The sequence below is a fragment of the Ambystoma mexicanum genome, chromosome 3q (genome assembly GCF_040938575.1).
Source record: "Ambystoma mexicanum isolate Mex_15411 chromosome 3q, UKY_AmexF1_1, whole genome shotgun sequence".
In the NCBI taxonomy this organism is placed as follows: domain Eukaryota; kingdom Metazoa; phylum Chordata; class Amphibia; order Caudata; family Ambystomatidae; genus Ambystoma; species Ambystoma mexicanum.
Genome location: NC_090926.1, coordinates 1,251,800,977 through 1,251,820,219, shown reverse-complemented (window position 1 = coordinate 1,251,820,219; position 19,243 = coordinate 1,251,800,977). Strand labels below are relative to the sequence as shown.

General features: G+C 46.2%; 1 protein-coding gene across 6 annotated transcripts in view; it reads right to left on the bottom strand.

Moving 5' to 3' along the window:
* Positions 1-19,243, bottom strand: part of KANK2 (KN motif and ankyrin repeat domains 2) — a 411,863-nt gene that overhangs the window by 51,920 nt on the left and 340,700 nt on the right. For all 6 annotated transcript variants that reach the window (XM_069604240.1, XM_069604241.1, XM_069604244.1 and 3 more), the window contains 2 exons: positions 10,640-10,834; positions 197-299 (listed from right to left, as the gene is read on the bottom strand). In XM_069604240.1, coding sequence (XP_069460341.1) covers positions 197-299; positions 10,640-10,834 — 298 coding nt within the window. The remainder of the gene's footprint in view (positions 1-196; positions 300-10,639; positions 10,835-19,243) is intronic.

The window sequence follows — 19,243 nt, the reverse complement described above, 5'->3', positions numbered from 1 at the left end:
GGTGTCTGTTTTCTAGCGTCTTGGCGCATGTAGACTTCCATCAAGGTGTTCATTAAAAGAAATGTACCCTCACCCCCAATACCAATGCTGTTCTCTTTGGTCAATTCTTTAGACTTAAAACAAATCAACATCAAAGGCGGTGACTAAACTCATGTACCGACCAATATAGGAAGGACAAGCAAAATATTACTCTTACCCTCCATTCACTCCCACAAACTGTAGGTTCTTCTTGGTGTTTGGAGAATCTGCTCCCTCTTCCTTCCGCCTCATGATGGATCGGACGGCGACAAGGGATGAGGCTGAAATACAAGATGGCCGCCATGAAAAGGTGTCCCATCTAGCAAAGGTTGAAGGAAAAGCACGGTGAATCTTTAAAGATTGGTAGGCGGGAACATCTACGCTTGTACTCAAGGATGGACAGGGTACATGGACATGTAGAATCCTGCATAGGTGTATGAAGGATGGAGAGACACCAACCTGCGCTCATGGATTCTACTGAGGTATGGAAACCTCTACTCCTGCTCTGGCATGGGGAGGGCGGATGAGGTTCCAGTGTGTCTACAATGGAGTTACTTTACTGTGGGTGGGGGTAGGGCAGGGCTTCTGAGATAAGGTGCGCGACAGAGCAATTTCCCTTGCGGTCTAGGAAGGAGCGTGACAATAGTACAGGGTTTCTCATCTTGTGCTCTTTTAAGGGGACCGGAGGATGGATGGCACTTTGGAACCTCTGCTCCTGTGCTATGGGAAGGAGACGACACTTTGGATGCGTAAACAGCTAAATTATAAACAACAAACATTGATAATGTTGAATAAAATATAGGAAAGGCCAGAAATAGAATTAGATAATTAAAGGTTTAAGATATATACAGTCATTTAGGTTGTATCTGGTCATCATGTAAAACAATTTCAACACTAAAGACTGAACTTGAAAGCAAGAAATTACCATTTAAAATGTGAAGATTGATGATTACTAGTTTTCTGGTAGGACAGGGAGGTGGAGCTCCTGTTTTTAGAAGATGTGGTCATGATATGATATGGCATTTATGACGCGCCTATACACAAGTGTTTCAAGGCGCGACGAGGCAAGAGAGGGGGGACAGAGGGAAGACCGAGACAACGATCCTACTAGGCCAGGGTTCATCAAGATCGCGCAGGGGAGGGGGCAGGGGAGGGAAAAAGTGCAGGGGGAAGGGGAGGGGCAGTGCAGTACATGGAAACTACACTAAAGTAAATAGAATAAATAAATGCAAGTTGGGAGTAGGTAGGGATTTCCTACACACTTGTTTAGAGTAATTCTTGGGGATTTGGTATTGTTTCAGGAGGCTGGAGGTTCATCTTTCATTTTCCCAATGTGCTTTGCCATTGTTCGCGTCACTTCCGGATCATAATTGAAACAGAACACTGAAGCGGAAGGAGCAGCAAGAGGCTTGCTTTGGAGGGGCATGTGGGACTGGGAGGGAGGTTACGCAAGCTTGTAGAATTGTGAGTCTCAGGGAGTGGCGGGACATGCACGGGAGGGTAACTCGAGGATGCGCAGTATCTAGTAGACCACTCATGGTTCACTGTGGAGGGGGGATTGTAGTGTAGGGGCTGGGCTAAGGGTGTTGGGCGGGGAACTCAAGGGTGGGGCTCTTCTGCTGGGACAGTGGTCCTTCTTAGACCTGCCAAATGCATGGCAGATCTAGTAAGTGTGCCCCTCAGAGTACTCCGATGGAAGGGTCAGCTGCGCTGGAGTCCCAGGAGTGACCCGTGGCTAGAGGTTGCCCTAAACCTGGCTTCTAGCCCTGTAGGCCCCAAGCAAAACAGATGGTGGCTCGCTGCATTAGTCATGCCTGGTGCTTTGCCTATGAATATAAGCAGCCGCATTGACTATGCTGGCTAGGGCTGATGGGGATTGCAATTCATAAAACACCCAGATAGCTAAACACTGGGGACCCCTCTTAGGGGTAAAGGCAAACACTGATCTTTTCCCTTGGATGCCCGAACACGTGAACTGCCCGCTCCTGGTTCAGAAGAGCCACCCTGCACAAGCCTGGTAGTCGGCAATCCACGGGGCCGCCAGGCTGAAAAGTGGCAAACCAGTGTGACTCTGCTTTCAGATGTACATTTCATCTTGGGACAACCCCATTTGCCATACAGCTCTTCGGCTGCATTGACTTAGTTGAAGGCCCCAGAAATGGTGCAGACCAACACCAAAAACCTTCTAAGTGTCCTCATTGAGTGCTTTGCTGGTAGGCAGGGATTAACACCTCCCAGGCAGTCCCTTAATGGGTGCGTGATTAATGCACCCAAGGCAGAGCCAGGCTTTAGGGTCGCTGTTGACACTGAACCCTCACCCAGGCTGCCCATGTCCAGAGCTATGCCGTCCTCTCACACCCCAGAGAAGCAGGAAAGATCTCTGCCTACATCAGAGAGGGACGACCAGCGCCCCCTCACCTTGCTGCACAGTCCCTAGGAACTCCTTAAGGTAGAAGCATTTTCTGAAATTGGTTATACTTCTAGAAGACACTGTGGAATATGCTCCAGAGTGACACCCTTTCAGCCGCCGGCAGAGTCCTGGGTTCAAGAGTCTAAACCTCCTACAGGCATGACATCCTTCTAAGAGTGACACGGCACAGTCATGGCAACTTCTCTCCTGGATACTGGAGCCATGTACCTCAACACCTTCTCTCCTGGATACTGGAGCCATGTACCTCAACACCTTCTCTCCTGGATACTAGAGCCATGTGCCTCAACACCTTTTCTCCTGGATACTGGAGCCATGTGTCTCGACACCTTCTCTCCTGGATACTAGAGCCATGTGCCTCAACACCTTCTCTCCTGGATACTGGAGCCATGTGTCTCAACACCTTCTCTCCTGGATACTAGAGCCATGTGCCTCAACACCTTCTCTCCTGGATACTGGAGCCATGTGTCTCGACACCTTCTCTCCTGGATACTAGAGCCATGTACCTCAACACCTTCTCTCCTGGATACTAGAGCCATGTGCCTCAACACCTTTTCTCCTGGATACTGGAGCCATGTGTCTCGACACCTTCTCTCCTGGATACTGGAGCCATGTGCCTCGACACCTTTTCTCCTGGATACTGGAGCCATGTGCCTCGACACCTTCTCTCCTGGATACTAGAGCCATGTGCCTCGACACCTTCTCTCCTGGATACTGGAGCCATGTGTCTCGACACCTTCTCTCCTGGATACTAGAGCCATGTACCTCAACACCTTCTCTCCTGGATACTGGAGCCATGTGCCTCAACACCTTTTCTCCTGGATACTGGAGCCATGTGTCTCGGCACCTTCTCTCCTGGATACTAGAGCCATGTGCCCCAACACCTTCTCTCCTGGATACTGGAGCCATGTGTCTCGACACCTTCTCTCCTGGATACTGGAGCCATGTGTCTCGACACCTTCTCTCCTGGATACTAGAGCCATGTGCCTCAACACCTTCTCTCCTGGATACTGGAGCCATGTGCCTCAACACCTTCTCTCCTGGATACTGGAGCCATGTGCCTCAACACCTTCTCTCCTGGATACTGGAGCCATGTCCCTCACCCGGCAGTTGGCCAGGAAATTATCACCGGTACCAAGTAGTTTTAACCCCCCACACCCCACCGTGGCCCTGGTGTCTCTTTAAATATGATGGAAAGAGTCTAAAGCCCTAGTAGTCACTCCAAAGGGGAAGAGCCCAGCGTAACACAACAGCCTTTTGCTGTACCTCTTAGTTCCTTACTAGCCACGGTGGGCATCCTTCCTGAAGTCCCCAGCACACCTTTGCCAACCTGTTCCTTGAACCACTCCCCATAACTTAGTTGCCACTGTGCTGCTGAGGGTAGCCCATTGATGGACCCAGTGGACACCTATTCCCTGTCCATGGCCACCATGAGTCACTGCACGGCTTCCGACACCTGCAACAGCTTCACGAGCCAAAGCAGATGAATGTGGCTCTGGCTAGGGGTTTCCCCCGTTTCTCGAAAGCGAGACTCTCAAACAAGCTAACCCCCAAGTCCACTGCAGCCCAGAGACCACAAAACACAAATACCCTCAGACCATGTATCTGGACTACCAGAGCCCTGACCATGTCCGGGCTCCCACCTCCAGCTGGTGTACGATAGGGATTGTATACCCCCAAAGCGCTTTGTTGTGTATCTATTGTTGTATACCTCTGTAAAGCGCTCTCTTGCTTCTCAAATCCAGGCCCGCGCTCAGTAAATACCTTAATAATAATAATATATGTCCTGCAATGAGGGAATGGGCATGAGTCCAGGTGCTGAGACGGATCGGTCTTGACAACACATTAATAAACAGCTTCCACCTTAATCCATGTCGGGTTTATCCAAGGTGAGGTCATCGCTAGAAGAGGCGAGCCTTGATGTCTTCCTCTTTCAAGAAACTATGCAGAGAAATGTCCTGTGTACTACAGAATTCTAATAAGTGGGAGCAGACCCAAAACAAAAATTTAATTTGGGGGAATTGTTGGAGTTTCATTGCCAGGGTGGTATGGACAGCAACCGGGTGTCGGTATCGGGCATGATCGAAATGTCGGCCCACTTTACAGGTGTAAGCACTGAAGGGAATAGGGCCCAATAGTTGAGATACATTGGTTGGGGAGGCTGGAGAACGTTTGAAGTGTTTCACATTGCCTCGGGTGTTCCAACATTTTGAATTGTAGCTGTGAATGCCTGGTCGCTTGTTAGGTTTAGGCAGGTAGTGACGCACCTTGGGATGCCAACAACAGGCTGGGTGCCCTGTCTGCATTTTATTACCCCTGCCGACACCTCTCCCAGGGGAGCTACCAGGCTATGCCAGTGCCCAGTGTTAGGACTGGATTTCTATACTCTGGCCTGGTGGAGAAAGGTCTCAGGAAGGGTGTGCCAGGTCAAGGGTCTACAATGAATCTACAAGGTAAATAATCAAAGATTACACTTGGACAAGTAATTACAAAAATACAATATTTATTTATGGCCAAACAGACATTACAAGTAATAATCTCACACAAACTAATAACAAAATACATATATACAGTCCCAGTAGCCAGTACAATAAAACCATAATACCCCCACCCCACAATGCTGAAAGGAAAGAAATGGTTAGATTTGTGATGGCAGTCCACAAGATTACACCCCTAACTTTAGAAGTCCAACCCCAAGTGGACTGGGGCCTTGTGCCCCGAAAGTTCACAAAGTTCCAAGTAGTTTTGTAAGGCAGGAAGAAGTTAGGAGAACGGTCTTGTGGATGGGAAAAAAGTTCCAAAAGTCAGGTAAGTGTCTATTCTAGTGAATGAAACTGTCCCAGACTTTCAGTTTTCTTGTGCGAACAAGCAATGGCAAGGCCAAACTACTGTAAATGTTTTCAAAGTTAGGAAGGGGGAGATGGGGTTCAGGTAAGTACAACTGTAACTCACCCTGCCTACTCCGATTTTTATTGGGACTGTGCAGGTCTTCAGAGGGTCTTCTGAACCTTAGTGCCCAGGAGTTGCAGGTCCGAGTGAATCCCTGGTCGGCCGCAGAGGCTGGTGCAACATGTTACAGTTGAAGAATACAGCTCACTCGGGTGCAGGCCTCCTCTCAGCACACAACTGGATGTGGGAAAGCAGTTTCTGGCGATTGTCACTGATGCACGGCAACAGGAGGGGATACAGTTGTCGCGGTCAGTCCGCCTCGTATCTTGGGTCCCTTGGATGCTGGAACGCCAAAATTCCACAGAGATGATCCTTCTTAAATAAGCTGTGAACCTCCAAAGTTCTGGGCCAGAATGCGGAACGGCGACATCTGCAGCGCGGTAGCCCAATGTGTAGACATCTGAAGTGGATGTTCCCTCCACTCCAAGGGTCTAAGCTCCACTGAAGGACGTCTAAAGATCACTTGCCAGACAGGGCACTTCCAGGACAGCAGCAGAAGTTGGTCGCCACAACTTCTTCAGTCGGGTCCACGGTCTCTTCACTCGTCTTCAGCAACGCAGGATGCTCGACTCCTTGCAAGATTTCTTCAGGCTCTCTCTGGCGTGGCTACGGGACATCCCTTCTTATCCAAAGCCAAGGCGTGTATCCAGAGGCAGCCCTCCAATGGCGAGATCTGCCCAATCATGCTCACCAGCAATGGACCAGTCAGGGGGCACTGTGGGTCTCATGCAAGCATGCACATAGACATTCAGGAACATGCATGCACACAGACATTCAGGAACCAGTATGGGGATTGGGACCAGACAGTCCCAGGCCACCTCCTGAGAACACACACACATGGCCCTGCACTAGACCACGAAAACCAAGGCTTTCCCGGGCAATGCATTACCATAAAAGGATTTGCCTTACCTACAGGGCAGGAATAAGGCCACAGGACATGATGGCTGAAAAAACAAGCATATATCTTGTGGCACGCCCATGTTAGGACACTAGCCACAGTTAGTAGCTAAATGCGGTAGACGTATTGCAGAAATGGTCAAAATGCAACTGCAGCCACCAGCTTGTCTTTAGGCTCATCTAAAGTAATCATAAAATGCCTTTATTTTTCATTTTATTTTAGTATTTGTATAGCGCGCTGCAACCCATGGGCATAGAGGCGCTGAGAAGAATATGTATGCAGGCTTGCTTTTGAGTGGAGACTAGGGTCATACAAAAGAAACCCCATTGCATTGTATTGCAAGATGCATTGTGCAATGGTAAGAGGTTACCCAAACAATAGATAACGTATCAAGAAAAAGGAAACCATTTCCCAGTACTGACAGGCTCAAGGACTGGTCAGTTTCCCTATTGCAGAGCAAAAGTGAAGTGGATTGAAGCTGAAGGCTTCATTTCACTGGAAGAAGTCAGGACAGAGTTAAAAAAAAACAAAAGCATAGAAATGGAGGGGAAGTTGCTAAACATAGAAAACATAGAAAACCTTCCTAACACTGCAATAATGGGGTGCGAGAAAGGCTGGTAGGTCCTGACATCTACCAGCATTCAAATCATAGGAGTGCATGGATGTGGGTGGCATGGTGGATGGTGAAGAGGCATTGATATGGAAGGGGGAAAGGGTAGTAGACTCAAATCTCGCAAAAGAAAAAATATATATTTTGGTAATTTTTTTATGTGGTTTATCTTTAATTTTAAAACTTTCAAAAATTGAAGAACAGGGGCGGCTTTCTTAAAGGCCTGCAACATTATGTGTTTTTTCTTTAAAAAAGCATGTGCAAAACTTGAAAAGGAATGGAACATGGCTTAGGTGGCCCTCCCTTGGCAATGCTCCATAACCCTGTACAGTGTTTAGACGTCTTGCTTGAATGCCTCTAATATTTTCCGTTCGTCTTTTCGTTGTGGTTGAGCTGAGACGGTTTGGTTTATTTTAAGCCGTTCTTCGATTGTCCATTTGGAATTGCAGTTATGAATTTCTATAGTAATGGGACGAGGAGTTCTACAGCATATGTGCAAGCCTTCGATTGCATTGCCAGTCGTCGATGCCTTCTGTGTGATGAGTCATAAGCGTTCTATGGTTTCACCATAATTGTAGGTTCTCTTTGGCCATTTCAGCCGATGGGCTGTCAGAGGCGTCCTTGAAATCAGTGAACTAGTTCCACCTTCAACAAACAAACCCAGATCTTTCGAAGAGTGTCGTATGTTATTACCACGTATGCTGCTCTAAAAGCAAAGAGCGCTTGCTTGCCAAGAAAATTTACGCGGACATTTCCAATGTATCTTCGGGGCAGATTATCTTTTCCTGCTGCAAAGATTCCATATAAGGAAAGAAAGGTTCACAGATCTCGGACTATGTAAATACAGAATTAATTCCTTTTACGGCACTCAAGCCAAAATTCATCCCACAGGTTCCTAGCGGTTTATATTTTGTCATTTCTTTTTTATGTTTTTTTGTTTCTTATTTGATGAAAGTGGAAAATCATAAACGTACATAGTGAAATGGTATCTGCTGAAAACTGGGGGCGGAAGGTGTTTTCACTCTTTTTAAATATTTGCTTACACTGTTTTTGTCCTGGTGATTTTTCAGCTGCTTGAGTATTCTGGAGTTTATCCGAAAAGGCTACCAGCAGTTGGAAAAGTCAGTGTCTGGAGTCTATTGTAGAAATCTTGTTGACTTTCTGCTGCACAAGGAGTTTCTACCTGATCTTTCAGTATTTTTATAGTTTAGTTCATCAACATTTTTGAGGTTGTTTGTATTTTTTATTTTATGTTCAAATGCATTGTCTTTTTTTATATATATATATATATTTATAACATTTATTTTCAAAACGTTCATAACAGAGAAACAGCATGTACATAATATAACATCATGTGATAATCATAACAGAGAAACAGCGTGTACATAATATAACATCATGTGATAATCATAACAGAGAAACAGCGTGTACATAATATAACATCATGTGATAATCATAACAGAGAAACAGCGTGTACATAATATAACATCATGTGATAATCATAACAGAGAAACAGCGTGTACATAATATAACATCATGTGATAATCATAACAGAGAAACAGCGTGTACATAATATAACATCATGTGATAATCATAACAGAGAAACAGCGTGTACATAATATAACATCATGTGATAATCATAACAGAGAAACAGCGTGTACATAATATAACATCATGTGATAATCATAACAGAGAAACAGCGTGTACATAATATAACATCATGTGATAATCATAACAGAGAAACAGCGTGTACATAATATAACATCATGTGATAATCATAACAGAGAAACAGCGTGTACATAATATAACATCATGTGATAATCATAACAGAGAAACAGCGTGTACATAATATAACATCATGTGATAATCATAACAAAGCCAACAGAACGATATACACCAGAAAACCCCCCAGACCCTCAGGAGTCACAAAACAATCAATAAACTGGTCTAATATAGTAAAAGAAATTGACCCCAAATCCTGCATTGTCTTTTTTACGTTTTCTTGATTTTTGTTAGCTAACATGGTCGCTTTTCTACATTTTAAATTAGGGATTTGTACACACTTTTGTCTTCTGGAAGATTTGAACGAATTTGAATGGAGTACCTAACTCCCACTCTTGGATTCCAGGTAGGTGCGTGAATTTGGAGGGCGCTACAGGGCATCTCTACTTGTGCAGTCGGGCGGTGAATGAATTTGGATGGAGCTACAGAACAGATCTTCTTCACAGTTACAGAAATGCTGCTCTTGTATTCTTGAGCAAGAGTGAACGGCGGACAGGGTTTCTGAATGTGCACGTTTGTCTTAAAGGAATTTTTGATGCAGCTGCTCCATGCTCTAGAATGTGGAGATTTGTCTTGAAAGATGTGAAAAGCATCGGTGGAATCCTCTGGTCTTCTAAGTGGAATACACAAAGGCTTGGTGGAGAGCGTTGGGTCAAAGGCATCTTCCACAGATTTATACAATAGACTGATGGATGGTCGGGTATTGGGGGGGGAGGGGGATTTACTTCCAGGAAGGTTTTTTGCTTGGTTTAATGGGCATAGTGACCTCTCCAGTCTTCCACGGGTGTGTCCTGACCATAGGATGGGTGAGGGGCGGGGGCATACAATTGGCTCTGGCATTAATGGAAAAGTGGCTCACAGTCACAAATGGCAAAGCGTTCCATTTGAGACAGACTGTTTGCGTAGTATGCCAGCGATAGTTTCTAGGTCAAATGTGTTGCAAATTATGCATTTAAGAGAAATGTTTTTCAGTAACACTGGTCAAAACTACTAGTTGCACAGTGAGGTAGCTCTTCAAATTGTCCCAATTTGGCCAAAAAAGGTCCCACTTTTACCAGAAAAACTGGCACACGCTAGCATGTTGGGAATTGCCCTATTGCCCTCTAGGCGAGCCCGAGACTGGTGCTTCTAGGACTATCTTTGCACTTTCATACAGCCAGGATCTGGAACCGTGAGGTGGTGCAGGTTTGTGATCAGGGCAGGACTTCGAGCCATTTGGTCTTGCCAGGTGTTGGGATCAGGGAAGGAGATGGACACCACTGGGCTTTGGGATCCAGACAGAACTTGACACGGTCTGGTCTTGCAGGGTTTGAGATCAGGGCAAGACTTAGACCCATCTGATCCTGCAAGTTTTTGGGGTCAGGGAAGGAGATGGACACCACTGGGCTTTGGGATCCAGACAGAACTTGACACGGTCTGGTCTTGCAGGGTTTGAGATCAGGGCAAGACTTAGACCCATCGGATCTTGCACGTTTTTGGGGTCAGGAAAGGAGATGGACACCACTGGCTTTGGGATCCGGGGGGAACTTGGCACTGTCTGGTCTTGCAGGGTTTTGGGATCATGGCAAGACTTAGACCCATCTGGTTCAGCAAGGTTTTGGGGTCAGGGAAGGAGGTGGACACCACTGGTTTTGCTGTATTTTGGGATCAGGGCAGGACTTGGCACCATCTGGTCTTGCAGGGTTTTGTGGTGTGGCGAGGGAGTCAATGAACCTTTGGAGGTCTAGTAAGATGTAATAAGGATGTGATGCCAAAGGGGACTGTACTCCAACTTTGGACTGGTCTCAGTATCGCTCTAAGGGAGCAGTGCACCGCCACCACTGTCCACTCTGAGCAAGGTCCTGGATAGCAGATACCCGCCTCAAGAGGAGAAAACACTTCTCACAAACTGGCTGCCACTCCAAACTCAACAGGCAAATGCATTTCGGTGCGATACCACTTTGTGGTCCATTACCTGGGTCTTCCTCGTCTCCACCGGGTGCAGTCCTCTTAGTCTCCCCCGCCATCGACTCTGCAGCTGCCCCCGGGGATGGGCACCGCATGGAGTGTGGTGCAGACGCTTGATCTTTGGCAGCTTTGATGACATCTGGATATGAAGCGCCGGGCGGTGCGCAAGGCACTGTGTGCTTCGGCAGGGCTTCCAGGGCCTCTGTGAAGAGCGATAGCAAAAGTACAAAATGCATTTTTAATTCAAATGCCTCAAGGATTCTCAGGGGAAAACTGGAGAAAGATCCAAGCGCCTCGAATAACATGTCCTAAATCATGAAGCTAGTTAGCCATGGAGCCAAATCATGGTGCTATAGGGTTTGAGCAGACAGGAATACATGTTTCATGTTTTTTGCCATTTGCACAAGGATTTACATCAGAAAATAATTGCACCCACGTTAATGAATTCTAGTTTCCTTGAATCCAGCACGCATTTGGATACGGTTATTGAATTCAAACCTAGTGTCGAGGGCCCTCAACAGTTTTCTATATAGAGGTTGTAAGAGGAGAAATCGACTCCTGAATTAAATATAGTGATGATTTTGTTAGAAGGAACATTTGGCAATATTGCAAACATGCGTATTGAGATGTACCAGTGATCTGCGACAATACTTGCTTTAAACCTTTTTCCTTTTTTTTTTTAGATCAGCCTTACCCGAGTAAAGGTTTCATGCACCATTTATATTTTTATGATTATATCTAGGGTTTCCTGTTTCCCAATTCTGGTGGTGCGTTTGCAGGGTTCTCAGAATGTTTCCAAACCTGTATTTATCAGTGCTTACCCAAGCTTTCCCTAAAAAATAAATGACAGGCAACTGTGTTTTTTCCAGTGTAGAGAGAAATATATTTTATATTGCATCATGTATACTATTCATCATTTTTTTAATCAGAGGAATCAGATTATGCTGAACCAGCCCTTGGCTTCATTTTACATTCTTGAACTTGTAGTTCTGAATTTATAATAGAAAAGGAAAACTACACATAAAAAAGCAATAAATCAAATCAGGACTAGAATTACTTGACAAGGGGCAAGATTAGAGCTTCAATTAATTTTGCAGTGAACCCCAAGACATGCACTTCTGAACGCGAAAATAAATCAAGGTGTACAGGAGAGGTAGGGGAAGGCACATGGGGGACAGAGGCAGGTTTATCTGTATATTCATATTCAAAGCTGTGGGGAAAGCAAAGAACTGGGCAACCTTTAAGAAAACACTTGGGGGGAAACAGAGCTTCTCTTCACGCAGATTAGAATTAAGTTACAAGGTTTCCCTTGGTAAAGGTATGACGTCTGCATATTTACTGAGCAGATGTTTAAAGAGATTCTTGAGCCGCGCAAAAGAGCTGGATATTTAATTTGATGGGAATTTGGAATTCCAAACCACAGACATAACTGAATGGACAATTAGGTTTTCCTGAAAGCTTTGCATTATGGGAATCAAAGTGTCCTTTCCTTTGTCCACTTCCCCAATACAACTTGAAAAGACTTGTGTTTGATGGGGGATATTTGGAATGCCATGCACCATTTCATCCAGTAGTCCATTCAGATCTTCTCTGACAAGCCCCTAACTGAATGTGTGCCACTCTGTAGCTCCAGGAATCCAATCATTAACTCCAGACTGCTCCTTTTTTAAAATACATGGTCCAAAAAATAAATTATTAAGGAGTACATGTCGTATGACATATTTCAGTTTGGATCATATTCAGATACAAACATGTCTGAATATGGCCTCTAATGTCAGCGATGACCTTTCTTTCTTTTAATTTTCATATTAATACAGGAATCCATGTGTAGCAAGTTCAGGCCTGCCATCTAATGGGCATTTTCGGATAAACCCCTAGAAAGGAACATTATTTCCGGAGGGCATGAATCTGATTTAATCTGATTTCATTGAAATCCTAATGAAGTTTGTTTGATGGATTTTAAATGTCACCAATTTCATGTTTTTTACTTTTTCCTGCTCAATTTGAAGCGCTGTGTTTTATTTATGATGTTTGTCAACACATTTATGGGTTTTCTGAAATAAAGTAAGAGATTGATTGAGTGGCTGCTGCAGAGATCTCAATGCAACAAGCAGTTTATAGGTTTGGATTCTGTTATATCTAACCCAGCCTTTTATCATCCTGAGCTTTGTAAAATGAGTTTCAATGAGTTGCCTGATAATAAAAGCCACAATTAAAGTGTTGCGAGACTATTCACTCAGTGGTTGATGCTATATAAATGGTTTGTTGATAATAATAATGTGTTTCATTGTAATTGTTACATGTTATTTAAAGGTGGCACATGTCACACTGCTGTAGTTACTTGGCTGGGTGAATCAGATGCATTGCAATGCCAAATGTGGCTATGCAACTGAACGAATGAGGGTTTGACTGGCCCTCTGAAGAAAAGCTTTTCTGGAGGCCCCTGAAGCTTAGTGGCAGAGTTGCAGAGGTGCGAGGCGTGGATCGAGAATCTCCATGCGCTGGTAAGGATTATTTTCAAGGTGGGCATCTGCCGGATATTATTGCAGTGTGTGAAAGAGGATGTTATGTTATGTTATTTTGCATTTATATAGCGCCTTATGTACCATTGGTATGATCTCAAGGCGCTGGTAGGTTGAACACCCTCAGGAACCGAAGTTCAAGTCAGTAGAGAGAGAGAGTCATAAGGTGCTTGTGAGCACCGGATATGTGTGCAGCATGTGTGGCATTCGTGTGATAGCTGCTTCTTAGCGGTAGGTGTGATGGTTGGGAGATCAAGAGTATGTGTTCGTTTTGGCAGGTTGTTATCCAGAACGACTCTGGCTGCGTTAGGCCTGAGGAGAACGCATAGGCTGGAGGGTGTGTAACCAGCTGTGTTTAGTTAGGATGATGGGGAGTATGAGGCAGATGACGGTATGAGAACAGCTATACCGAATGGTGTCATAGTATCGCTGTGCTCTAGTTGAGTGGTGGTGCAAATAAGGGAGTAAGCGTGGAGATGTGATATGGTGGTTTACCTTAGGTGCTTGAGATCGAGCACACTCCAGCCGTTCCATGCACTCCAGCCGTTCCATGCACTCTGAACCACTCCATGCACTCCGAACCGCTCCATACACTCCATTGTATGCATTCCAACCATTTTATGCACTTTAGCCATTCTATGCACTCCAACCATTCTATGCACTCCAACCATTCTATGTTGGTTTATGCACTTCAGATCGTTCCATGCTCTCGAGTCATTTGTGTAAGTGTCCACTCCGTGCCCTCTATCTGTTCCGTGCATTCCATCCGTGCTATGTACTCACTCAGTTCTAAGCACACTATCAGATCGATCAGTTCTATCTATTCCTTCTAATCAATGCGCTTCGTCCGATCTATACATGTCTTCATCATCCGGTCTGCTCATTTCCACGTTATCCGTTCTATGCATCATCCATCTACCTCCTTGACCCGTTTCTTACACCCAGTTTTACCCATTCCATTGACATACGTCATCAGTTCATCCACATACGTCATCCGTTCATCCACCTACTTCATCCGTTCCACCCACTTTACCCGTTACATCGACTTACTTCTTCCGTTCCACTCACTTCACACGTTCGGCCCACTTCACCCGTTCCACCCACTACACTGGCTCCACCCACTACACCGGCTCCACCCACATACTTCATCCGTTCTACTCACTTCACCCGTTTCGTCCACACACCTTTCATTTCATCCACTGTGCCCGTTCCACCCACTCCACCCGTTCCACCCACATACTTCCCCGTTCCAACCACATACTTCACCCGTTCCATCCACATACTTCACCCGTTCCATCCACATACTTCACCTGTTTCATCCACATACTTCATCTGTTCCATCCACCTACTTCACCCGTTTCATCCATCCATTTCTCCCGGTTCATCCACATATTTCACCCGTCCTTCCACATACTATACCCGTTCCATCCATCCACTTCGTCAGTTCCATCTATCCACTCCACCCGTTCCACCCACATACTTCCCCGTTCCATCCACATACTTGACCCGTTCCATCCACATACTTGACCCGTTGCATCCATCCATTTCCCCCTATTCATCCACATATTTCACCCGTCCTGTGATCCGGAAATGTACCCAAGGCTATTATATTTTAAAGCCCCCTCCCCCAAGCTGTATGTAAGGTGGTCTCTTTTTCCAACATGCATGAGGTGTGCATCTGGCACCTTCTGGAGTCACCGATGCCCCCGTAGCGACTAGTCCCCAATGCTCACGTAACTGCTACTACAGCAGAGCCTGCATAAGGCAGAGGATAAAGGGGTTCACAGGTATAACCCAGCAGAGCAGCCTCCTCAGTGCAACAGTTTGGTCAAAATAAGAATTTATGACAAACTTGGGGGCGAAAGAACGTCAGCATCAGTCGGGAGCCACTGCACTGTATTAGCTGCAGAAGTCAAAAGGGCGAAAGGAGAGACTTGGTGAGGCCACCATCAAAGTTTCTGTCCTACTGGGATTCAACACACATGGCACACATCCGGCTTTCAATTTCTTTGTTAGTTTTCAAAGTTCCGGAAATGATGGTTATCTGCCTTTCCCAGTCTGATGACCAACACGGGAGCAGGGCAGATATTGGCCCCAGTGTGTGCTGTGATGGCAGGTGGTGGCCACACAAGGCTGCATGCAGGCAGTGGCGTCGCCAGGAATCAAATTTAGGAGGGCACAGAGGGGGCCAAAGACAAAAAGTAGGGGGAGAACATGGTCACTGCTCGTCTTAGGTAGGGGGGGCACAAGGGGAGGCACAGGGATTCACAGGGGGGGGGGGCAGCCCCACCACTAGCGACGCCACTGCATGCAGGCCCCCCAGTCCGCACCTTGTGCCATGGTGGCTGCAGCTGAGCCCAAGGCCACTTCTTGGTGTATTCTGGCACTGCACGGCCTTTGGTGGCTATTGCTGGGGTTCAAGAGCCCAGCCTGGGCACATGATGTCAGTGTCTCTTCCCCATCCACCTGCATCGACTCTGTGCCACTCCCTACTGTGCTACTGGCACCTCTGATGCCCATTAGTACACTTTGACCTTGTAGCCATTTCCTGCTCAGCAACTCCCCCTGTCAAGCAGTCTATGCCCGTTCTTGCCTTCCGCAGGCACGGCACAGTCGCAGCTGTACCCCTCCCCTGCTGTTGCCCCATCCGCGGTGCTCCCCACTTCCAGCTTTCCGCAGGCTCCCCCAAAATGCTCATTCTCAGAGATGTTTCGTCTGTACTCCTAAACCACTGCTCCTTCAAGGGTCCCTGAACACACAGTATTTTCACTATGCAAAAGCCACAGCTACTGGCTATGTCAACATCTGCTTTGAAGTGCACATTCCTGCTATATTGCGCGAGTGATGCCCTTTGCAACACACCAGCGCACACCTGCGTGACTGGCCTACAATGGACCGTGACGTCATTAGAGAAGGGACAGTGTGCCCGTCTGTAGGAACAGGGAGTGGGGTCCATGTGTTATTTCCAAGTCACGTGTGGACAAGAGGTTGCCAAACTCTTGCAAACTTTCTTTTTTTTTTATTATCAGGGAAGTGCATCTTTTAGACAGGACAAGGATGCCTTTGTAGTTTGGGTCACGTTGAGTGCACGAGGGAGATCTTGGGATGCAGCTGTACACAGGAGGATCCGGCGAGAAAACATGTGGTCTTGTGGCTGGCCAGTCATCTGTGTAACCCGGGGAACGGAGCTTTAGTCCCAGCGTCCCAGCTTGAGCTGAATGGTGTGATCCTGGGCAAATCAATTTTCCTCTCTGTACCCCAGATCCTATATCGGACGTATTTGGGAGTGCAGAACTACAGGTGTAGTTAATATGTTAAGTGTGGCTCTGGCCCCCTGCACCAATATACACTGTGACAACATCACTTTCACAGAGTGAAATTTAGCGCCACCTGCTGGTGGAGAAGAAAAATGAAAATGTGAGCGGACGGAAAAACAGAAAGGGTGATCACTTGATATCTAGTTATAAGTAATAATCAATAGCAGGTTAAATGAAGGTGGGCAATAGCAGATGTAGACCCCGGGAAGGTTAGATGGCGGTAAACGCACAGAAGGGCAGCTGTGGCCAAGGCGTCGCTTCAGAACCTTCCTAACCTAGAATGAACCAGCCTTTTGAGGGGTCTACAACTTTTGCCTCTCCACATGTTTTGGACTACAACTCCCATCAGCCCCAGCCAACAGAGTAAATGTGAAAGGATCATGGGAGTTGTAGTCCAAAACATCTGGAGACGCACAGGTAACACTCACTTTCTGTAGACTCCTGTATCCCCTCGCCACACCCTATGAACTGCAGCCAAAGGGCCCGATGCATGACATTATTTTCCAGGAAAATCGGGGACTTAGGCGCCAAACCACATGTAAGCCCTTGCATGGAGTTTGTGCAGGCTCTTCACGTCTCTGCAAGCCGTTCAGGGCCTTATGTGAGAGAGCACACAGAGCGTGGGTGTGGCTTACACAGAGGGCTGGGAAGGGGGCGGAACACCAAAAATGGGGAAGAACTTTCTAAAAAGTGGGTGTTCCGAGGGACGGCCTGCAGGCAGTGCCTTTCATGACCTCACAATTGCGCGGCCTGAGACGCATTCATGGATTGGATGGCTCAACTTCTCAGCCGGGAAATCGCCACCCAAGTACTTCATACTATCTGCACCCAAAGGCAGGCATAAGTACACTTACGAAGAGAAATTGCGGGAGGCCCCATGCACTGTTTGAACGGTGCGCGAATTTGCGCCCGGGGGATCATGCAAAGGTAGCTGTCCTGGCTGTTTTTTCTTTGCGTGGGGGTGTGTCGGGAGCGTTCCGCGCACGACTTGTGAATACGGTTACTTTGAGCAGTAAATTCCATGAATATGCAGGGCGCGCATTTTTTACTCTGCGCATAGGCTTGCACAGTGTCCTTCTCAACGCGCGCCCCCCACTGGATTTCTGCATGCATTTCCATGAATCAGGTCCTTAACATTCCACCCTTTAAAGCGTAGCCATCGGATTTCATGCTATAACTGTTTCTTTCAGCCGTTGCTTCCCACCTAGTTTGCAATTCATACATACAGCCAGCCCTCTGGATAATCAGCCTGGGGTGCTCCATACAATTAGTCAATTACACCCAAAAAATAAAAGGCATATTTGATAGGCAAGTGCCTTCCCTGGTTGCGGCCTGGACTGATGTGTGAAACCTCCCTATACTCCCTAACCCTAAAAGAAATACTTCCACAAAGTGATTTTGCCGAAGTAAATTACCAGGGAGTAATTGTCTTCGATAAAGCCATGGTATATGTCTCAAAGTAGAGACACGAGCAGCCATGCCACGCAGGATCGCAATGGGTCTGTTGGGTGACCAGAGACTGGGCTGTAAGATTTAAAACAGAGCTCTTCCATTTATAATAATGACTGGAGACAATGAAAGCCTGTGCTGCAACAAAAACACCCGCCGTTTTGAAATGAAAATGTTTTTTTTCCTACCTAAAAATACTCCAGTGGGCAATGAGAACTCCAGGTTTACAGGGAAAACATCTTTTACTCCAAACTTGCAATGGAAGGTGGTAAAATAGGTACATGTCAAATTCTAATGTAAACCGCACATGCAGCCGTGCACACATGAATACAGGAGGGCAGGTTCGTTCCAGAGTTGCGGGGTCTAGCCCCTAGCATACCTTGTAAGGATATTGCAAGGCACTGAAGAGTCCCTTTTTAAGGCTGCGGAACTCTGAGGCGAGTTGCCATATTCTACTTATGTTGAGTAGTGGGGTATCCCCCCTCCTAACTCATGGCCACGCGCACCACCATCTCCTCTAAAACGCGGCCTCTCTTGCTTCATGTATATTAAGAGATCTTCCAGTTGCTGTCGCGTCTAATCAATGTAGAATTGGTTTGGCTATAAAACATGCAGTTTCCAATGTGTCGCAGAAAAATATTTTAAGCAGTTTTATAAAAAATGTATCTAAAAAACCTTTTCATGTTGTGCTTTAAACTAAGGTAACAGGCTGCCTTGTCCAACGTGTACCCACGACCCATCCCAGAAAGTACCAAGCTACTACGAAACATGGAGAGGGTGTAGAACTACAACTGTTGCAGACCACGCTGCATAAGAAGTCAATACGGCACGCAGGCTGGCGCTTCGACATAGCCCTGAAGAAGTGGCCTATCTACAATTTACCACAGAAACCGGTCGGCTTTAGAACACTCTAACGTAGTGCAAATCAACAACTTCATAGGTTAAGACTGTTCTTGTTTCTTTTATATCCCCCGGAAAAAAACGGAGCGGGATATAGTATCTAAACTCTGAATAGGGGAATCTAAAGAATAATTGTATTTTAAACCTGCACCTGCTAAACAAAGAAACCCTAATGAAGAAATGTCTTCATTTGAATAGCAGCTGACACATGCCTAGCACTTTGTTACCTAGCAAGTGAGATTGAGATTGAGTAAAAAACAACGCACGCTGGCTCTCTTTAAACTTGTACAATTAATTAACCTGTGTGGTTTATTCAGTGTGATAATATTAAAATAGGCAATGACATGCAGGTTCTAGCTCCCACGTGTTCACCTCCGGCAGTGCACGCAATAAACATACTACCATTCGCAGTTCCTTGCCGGT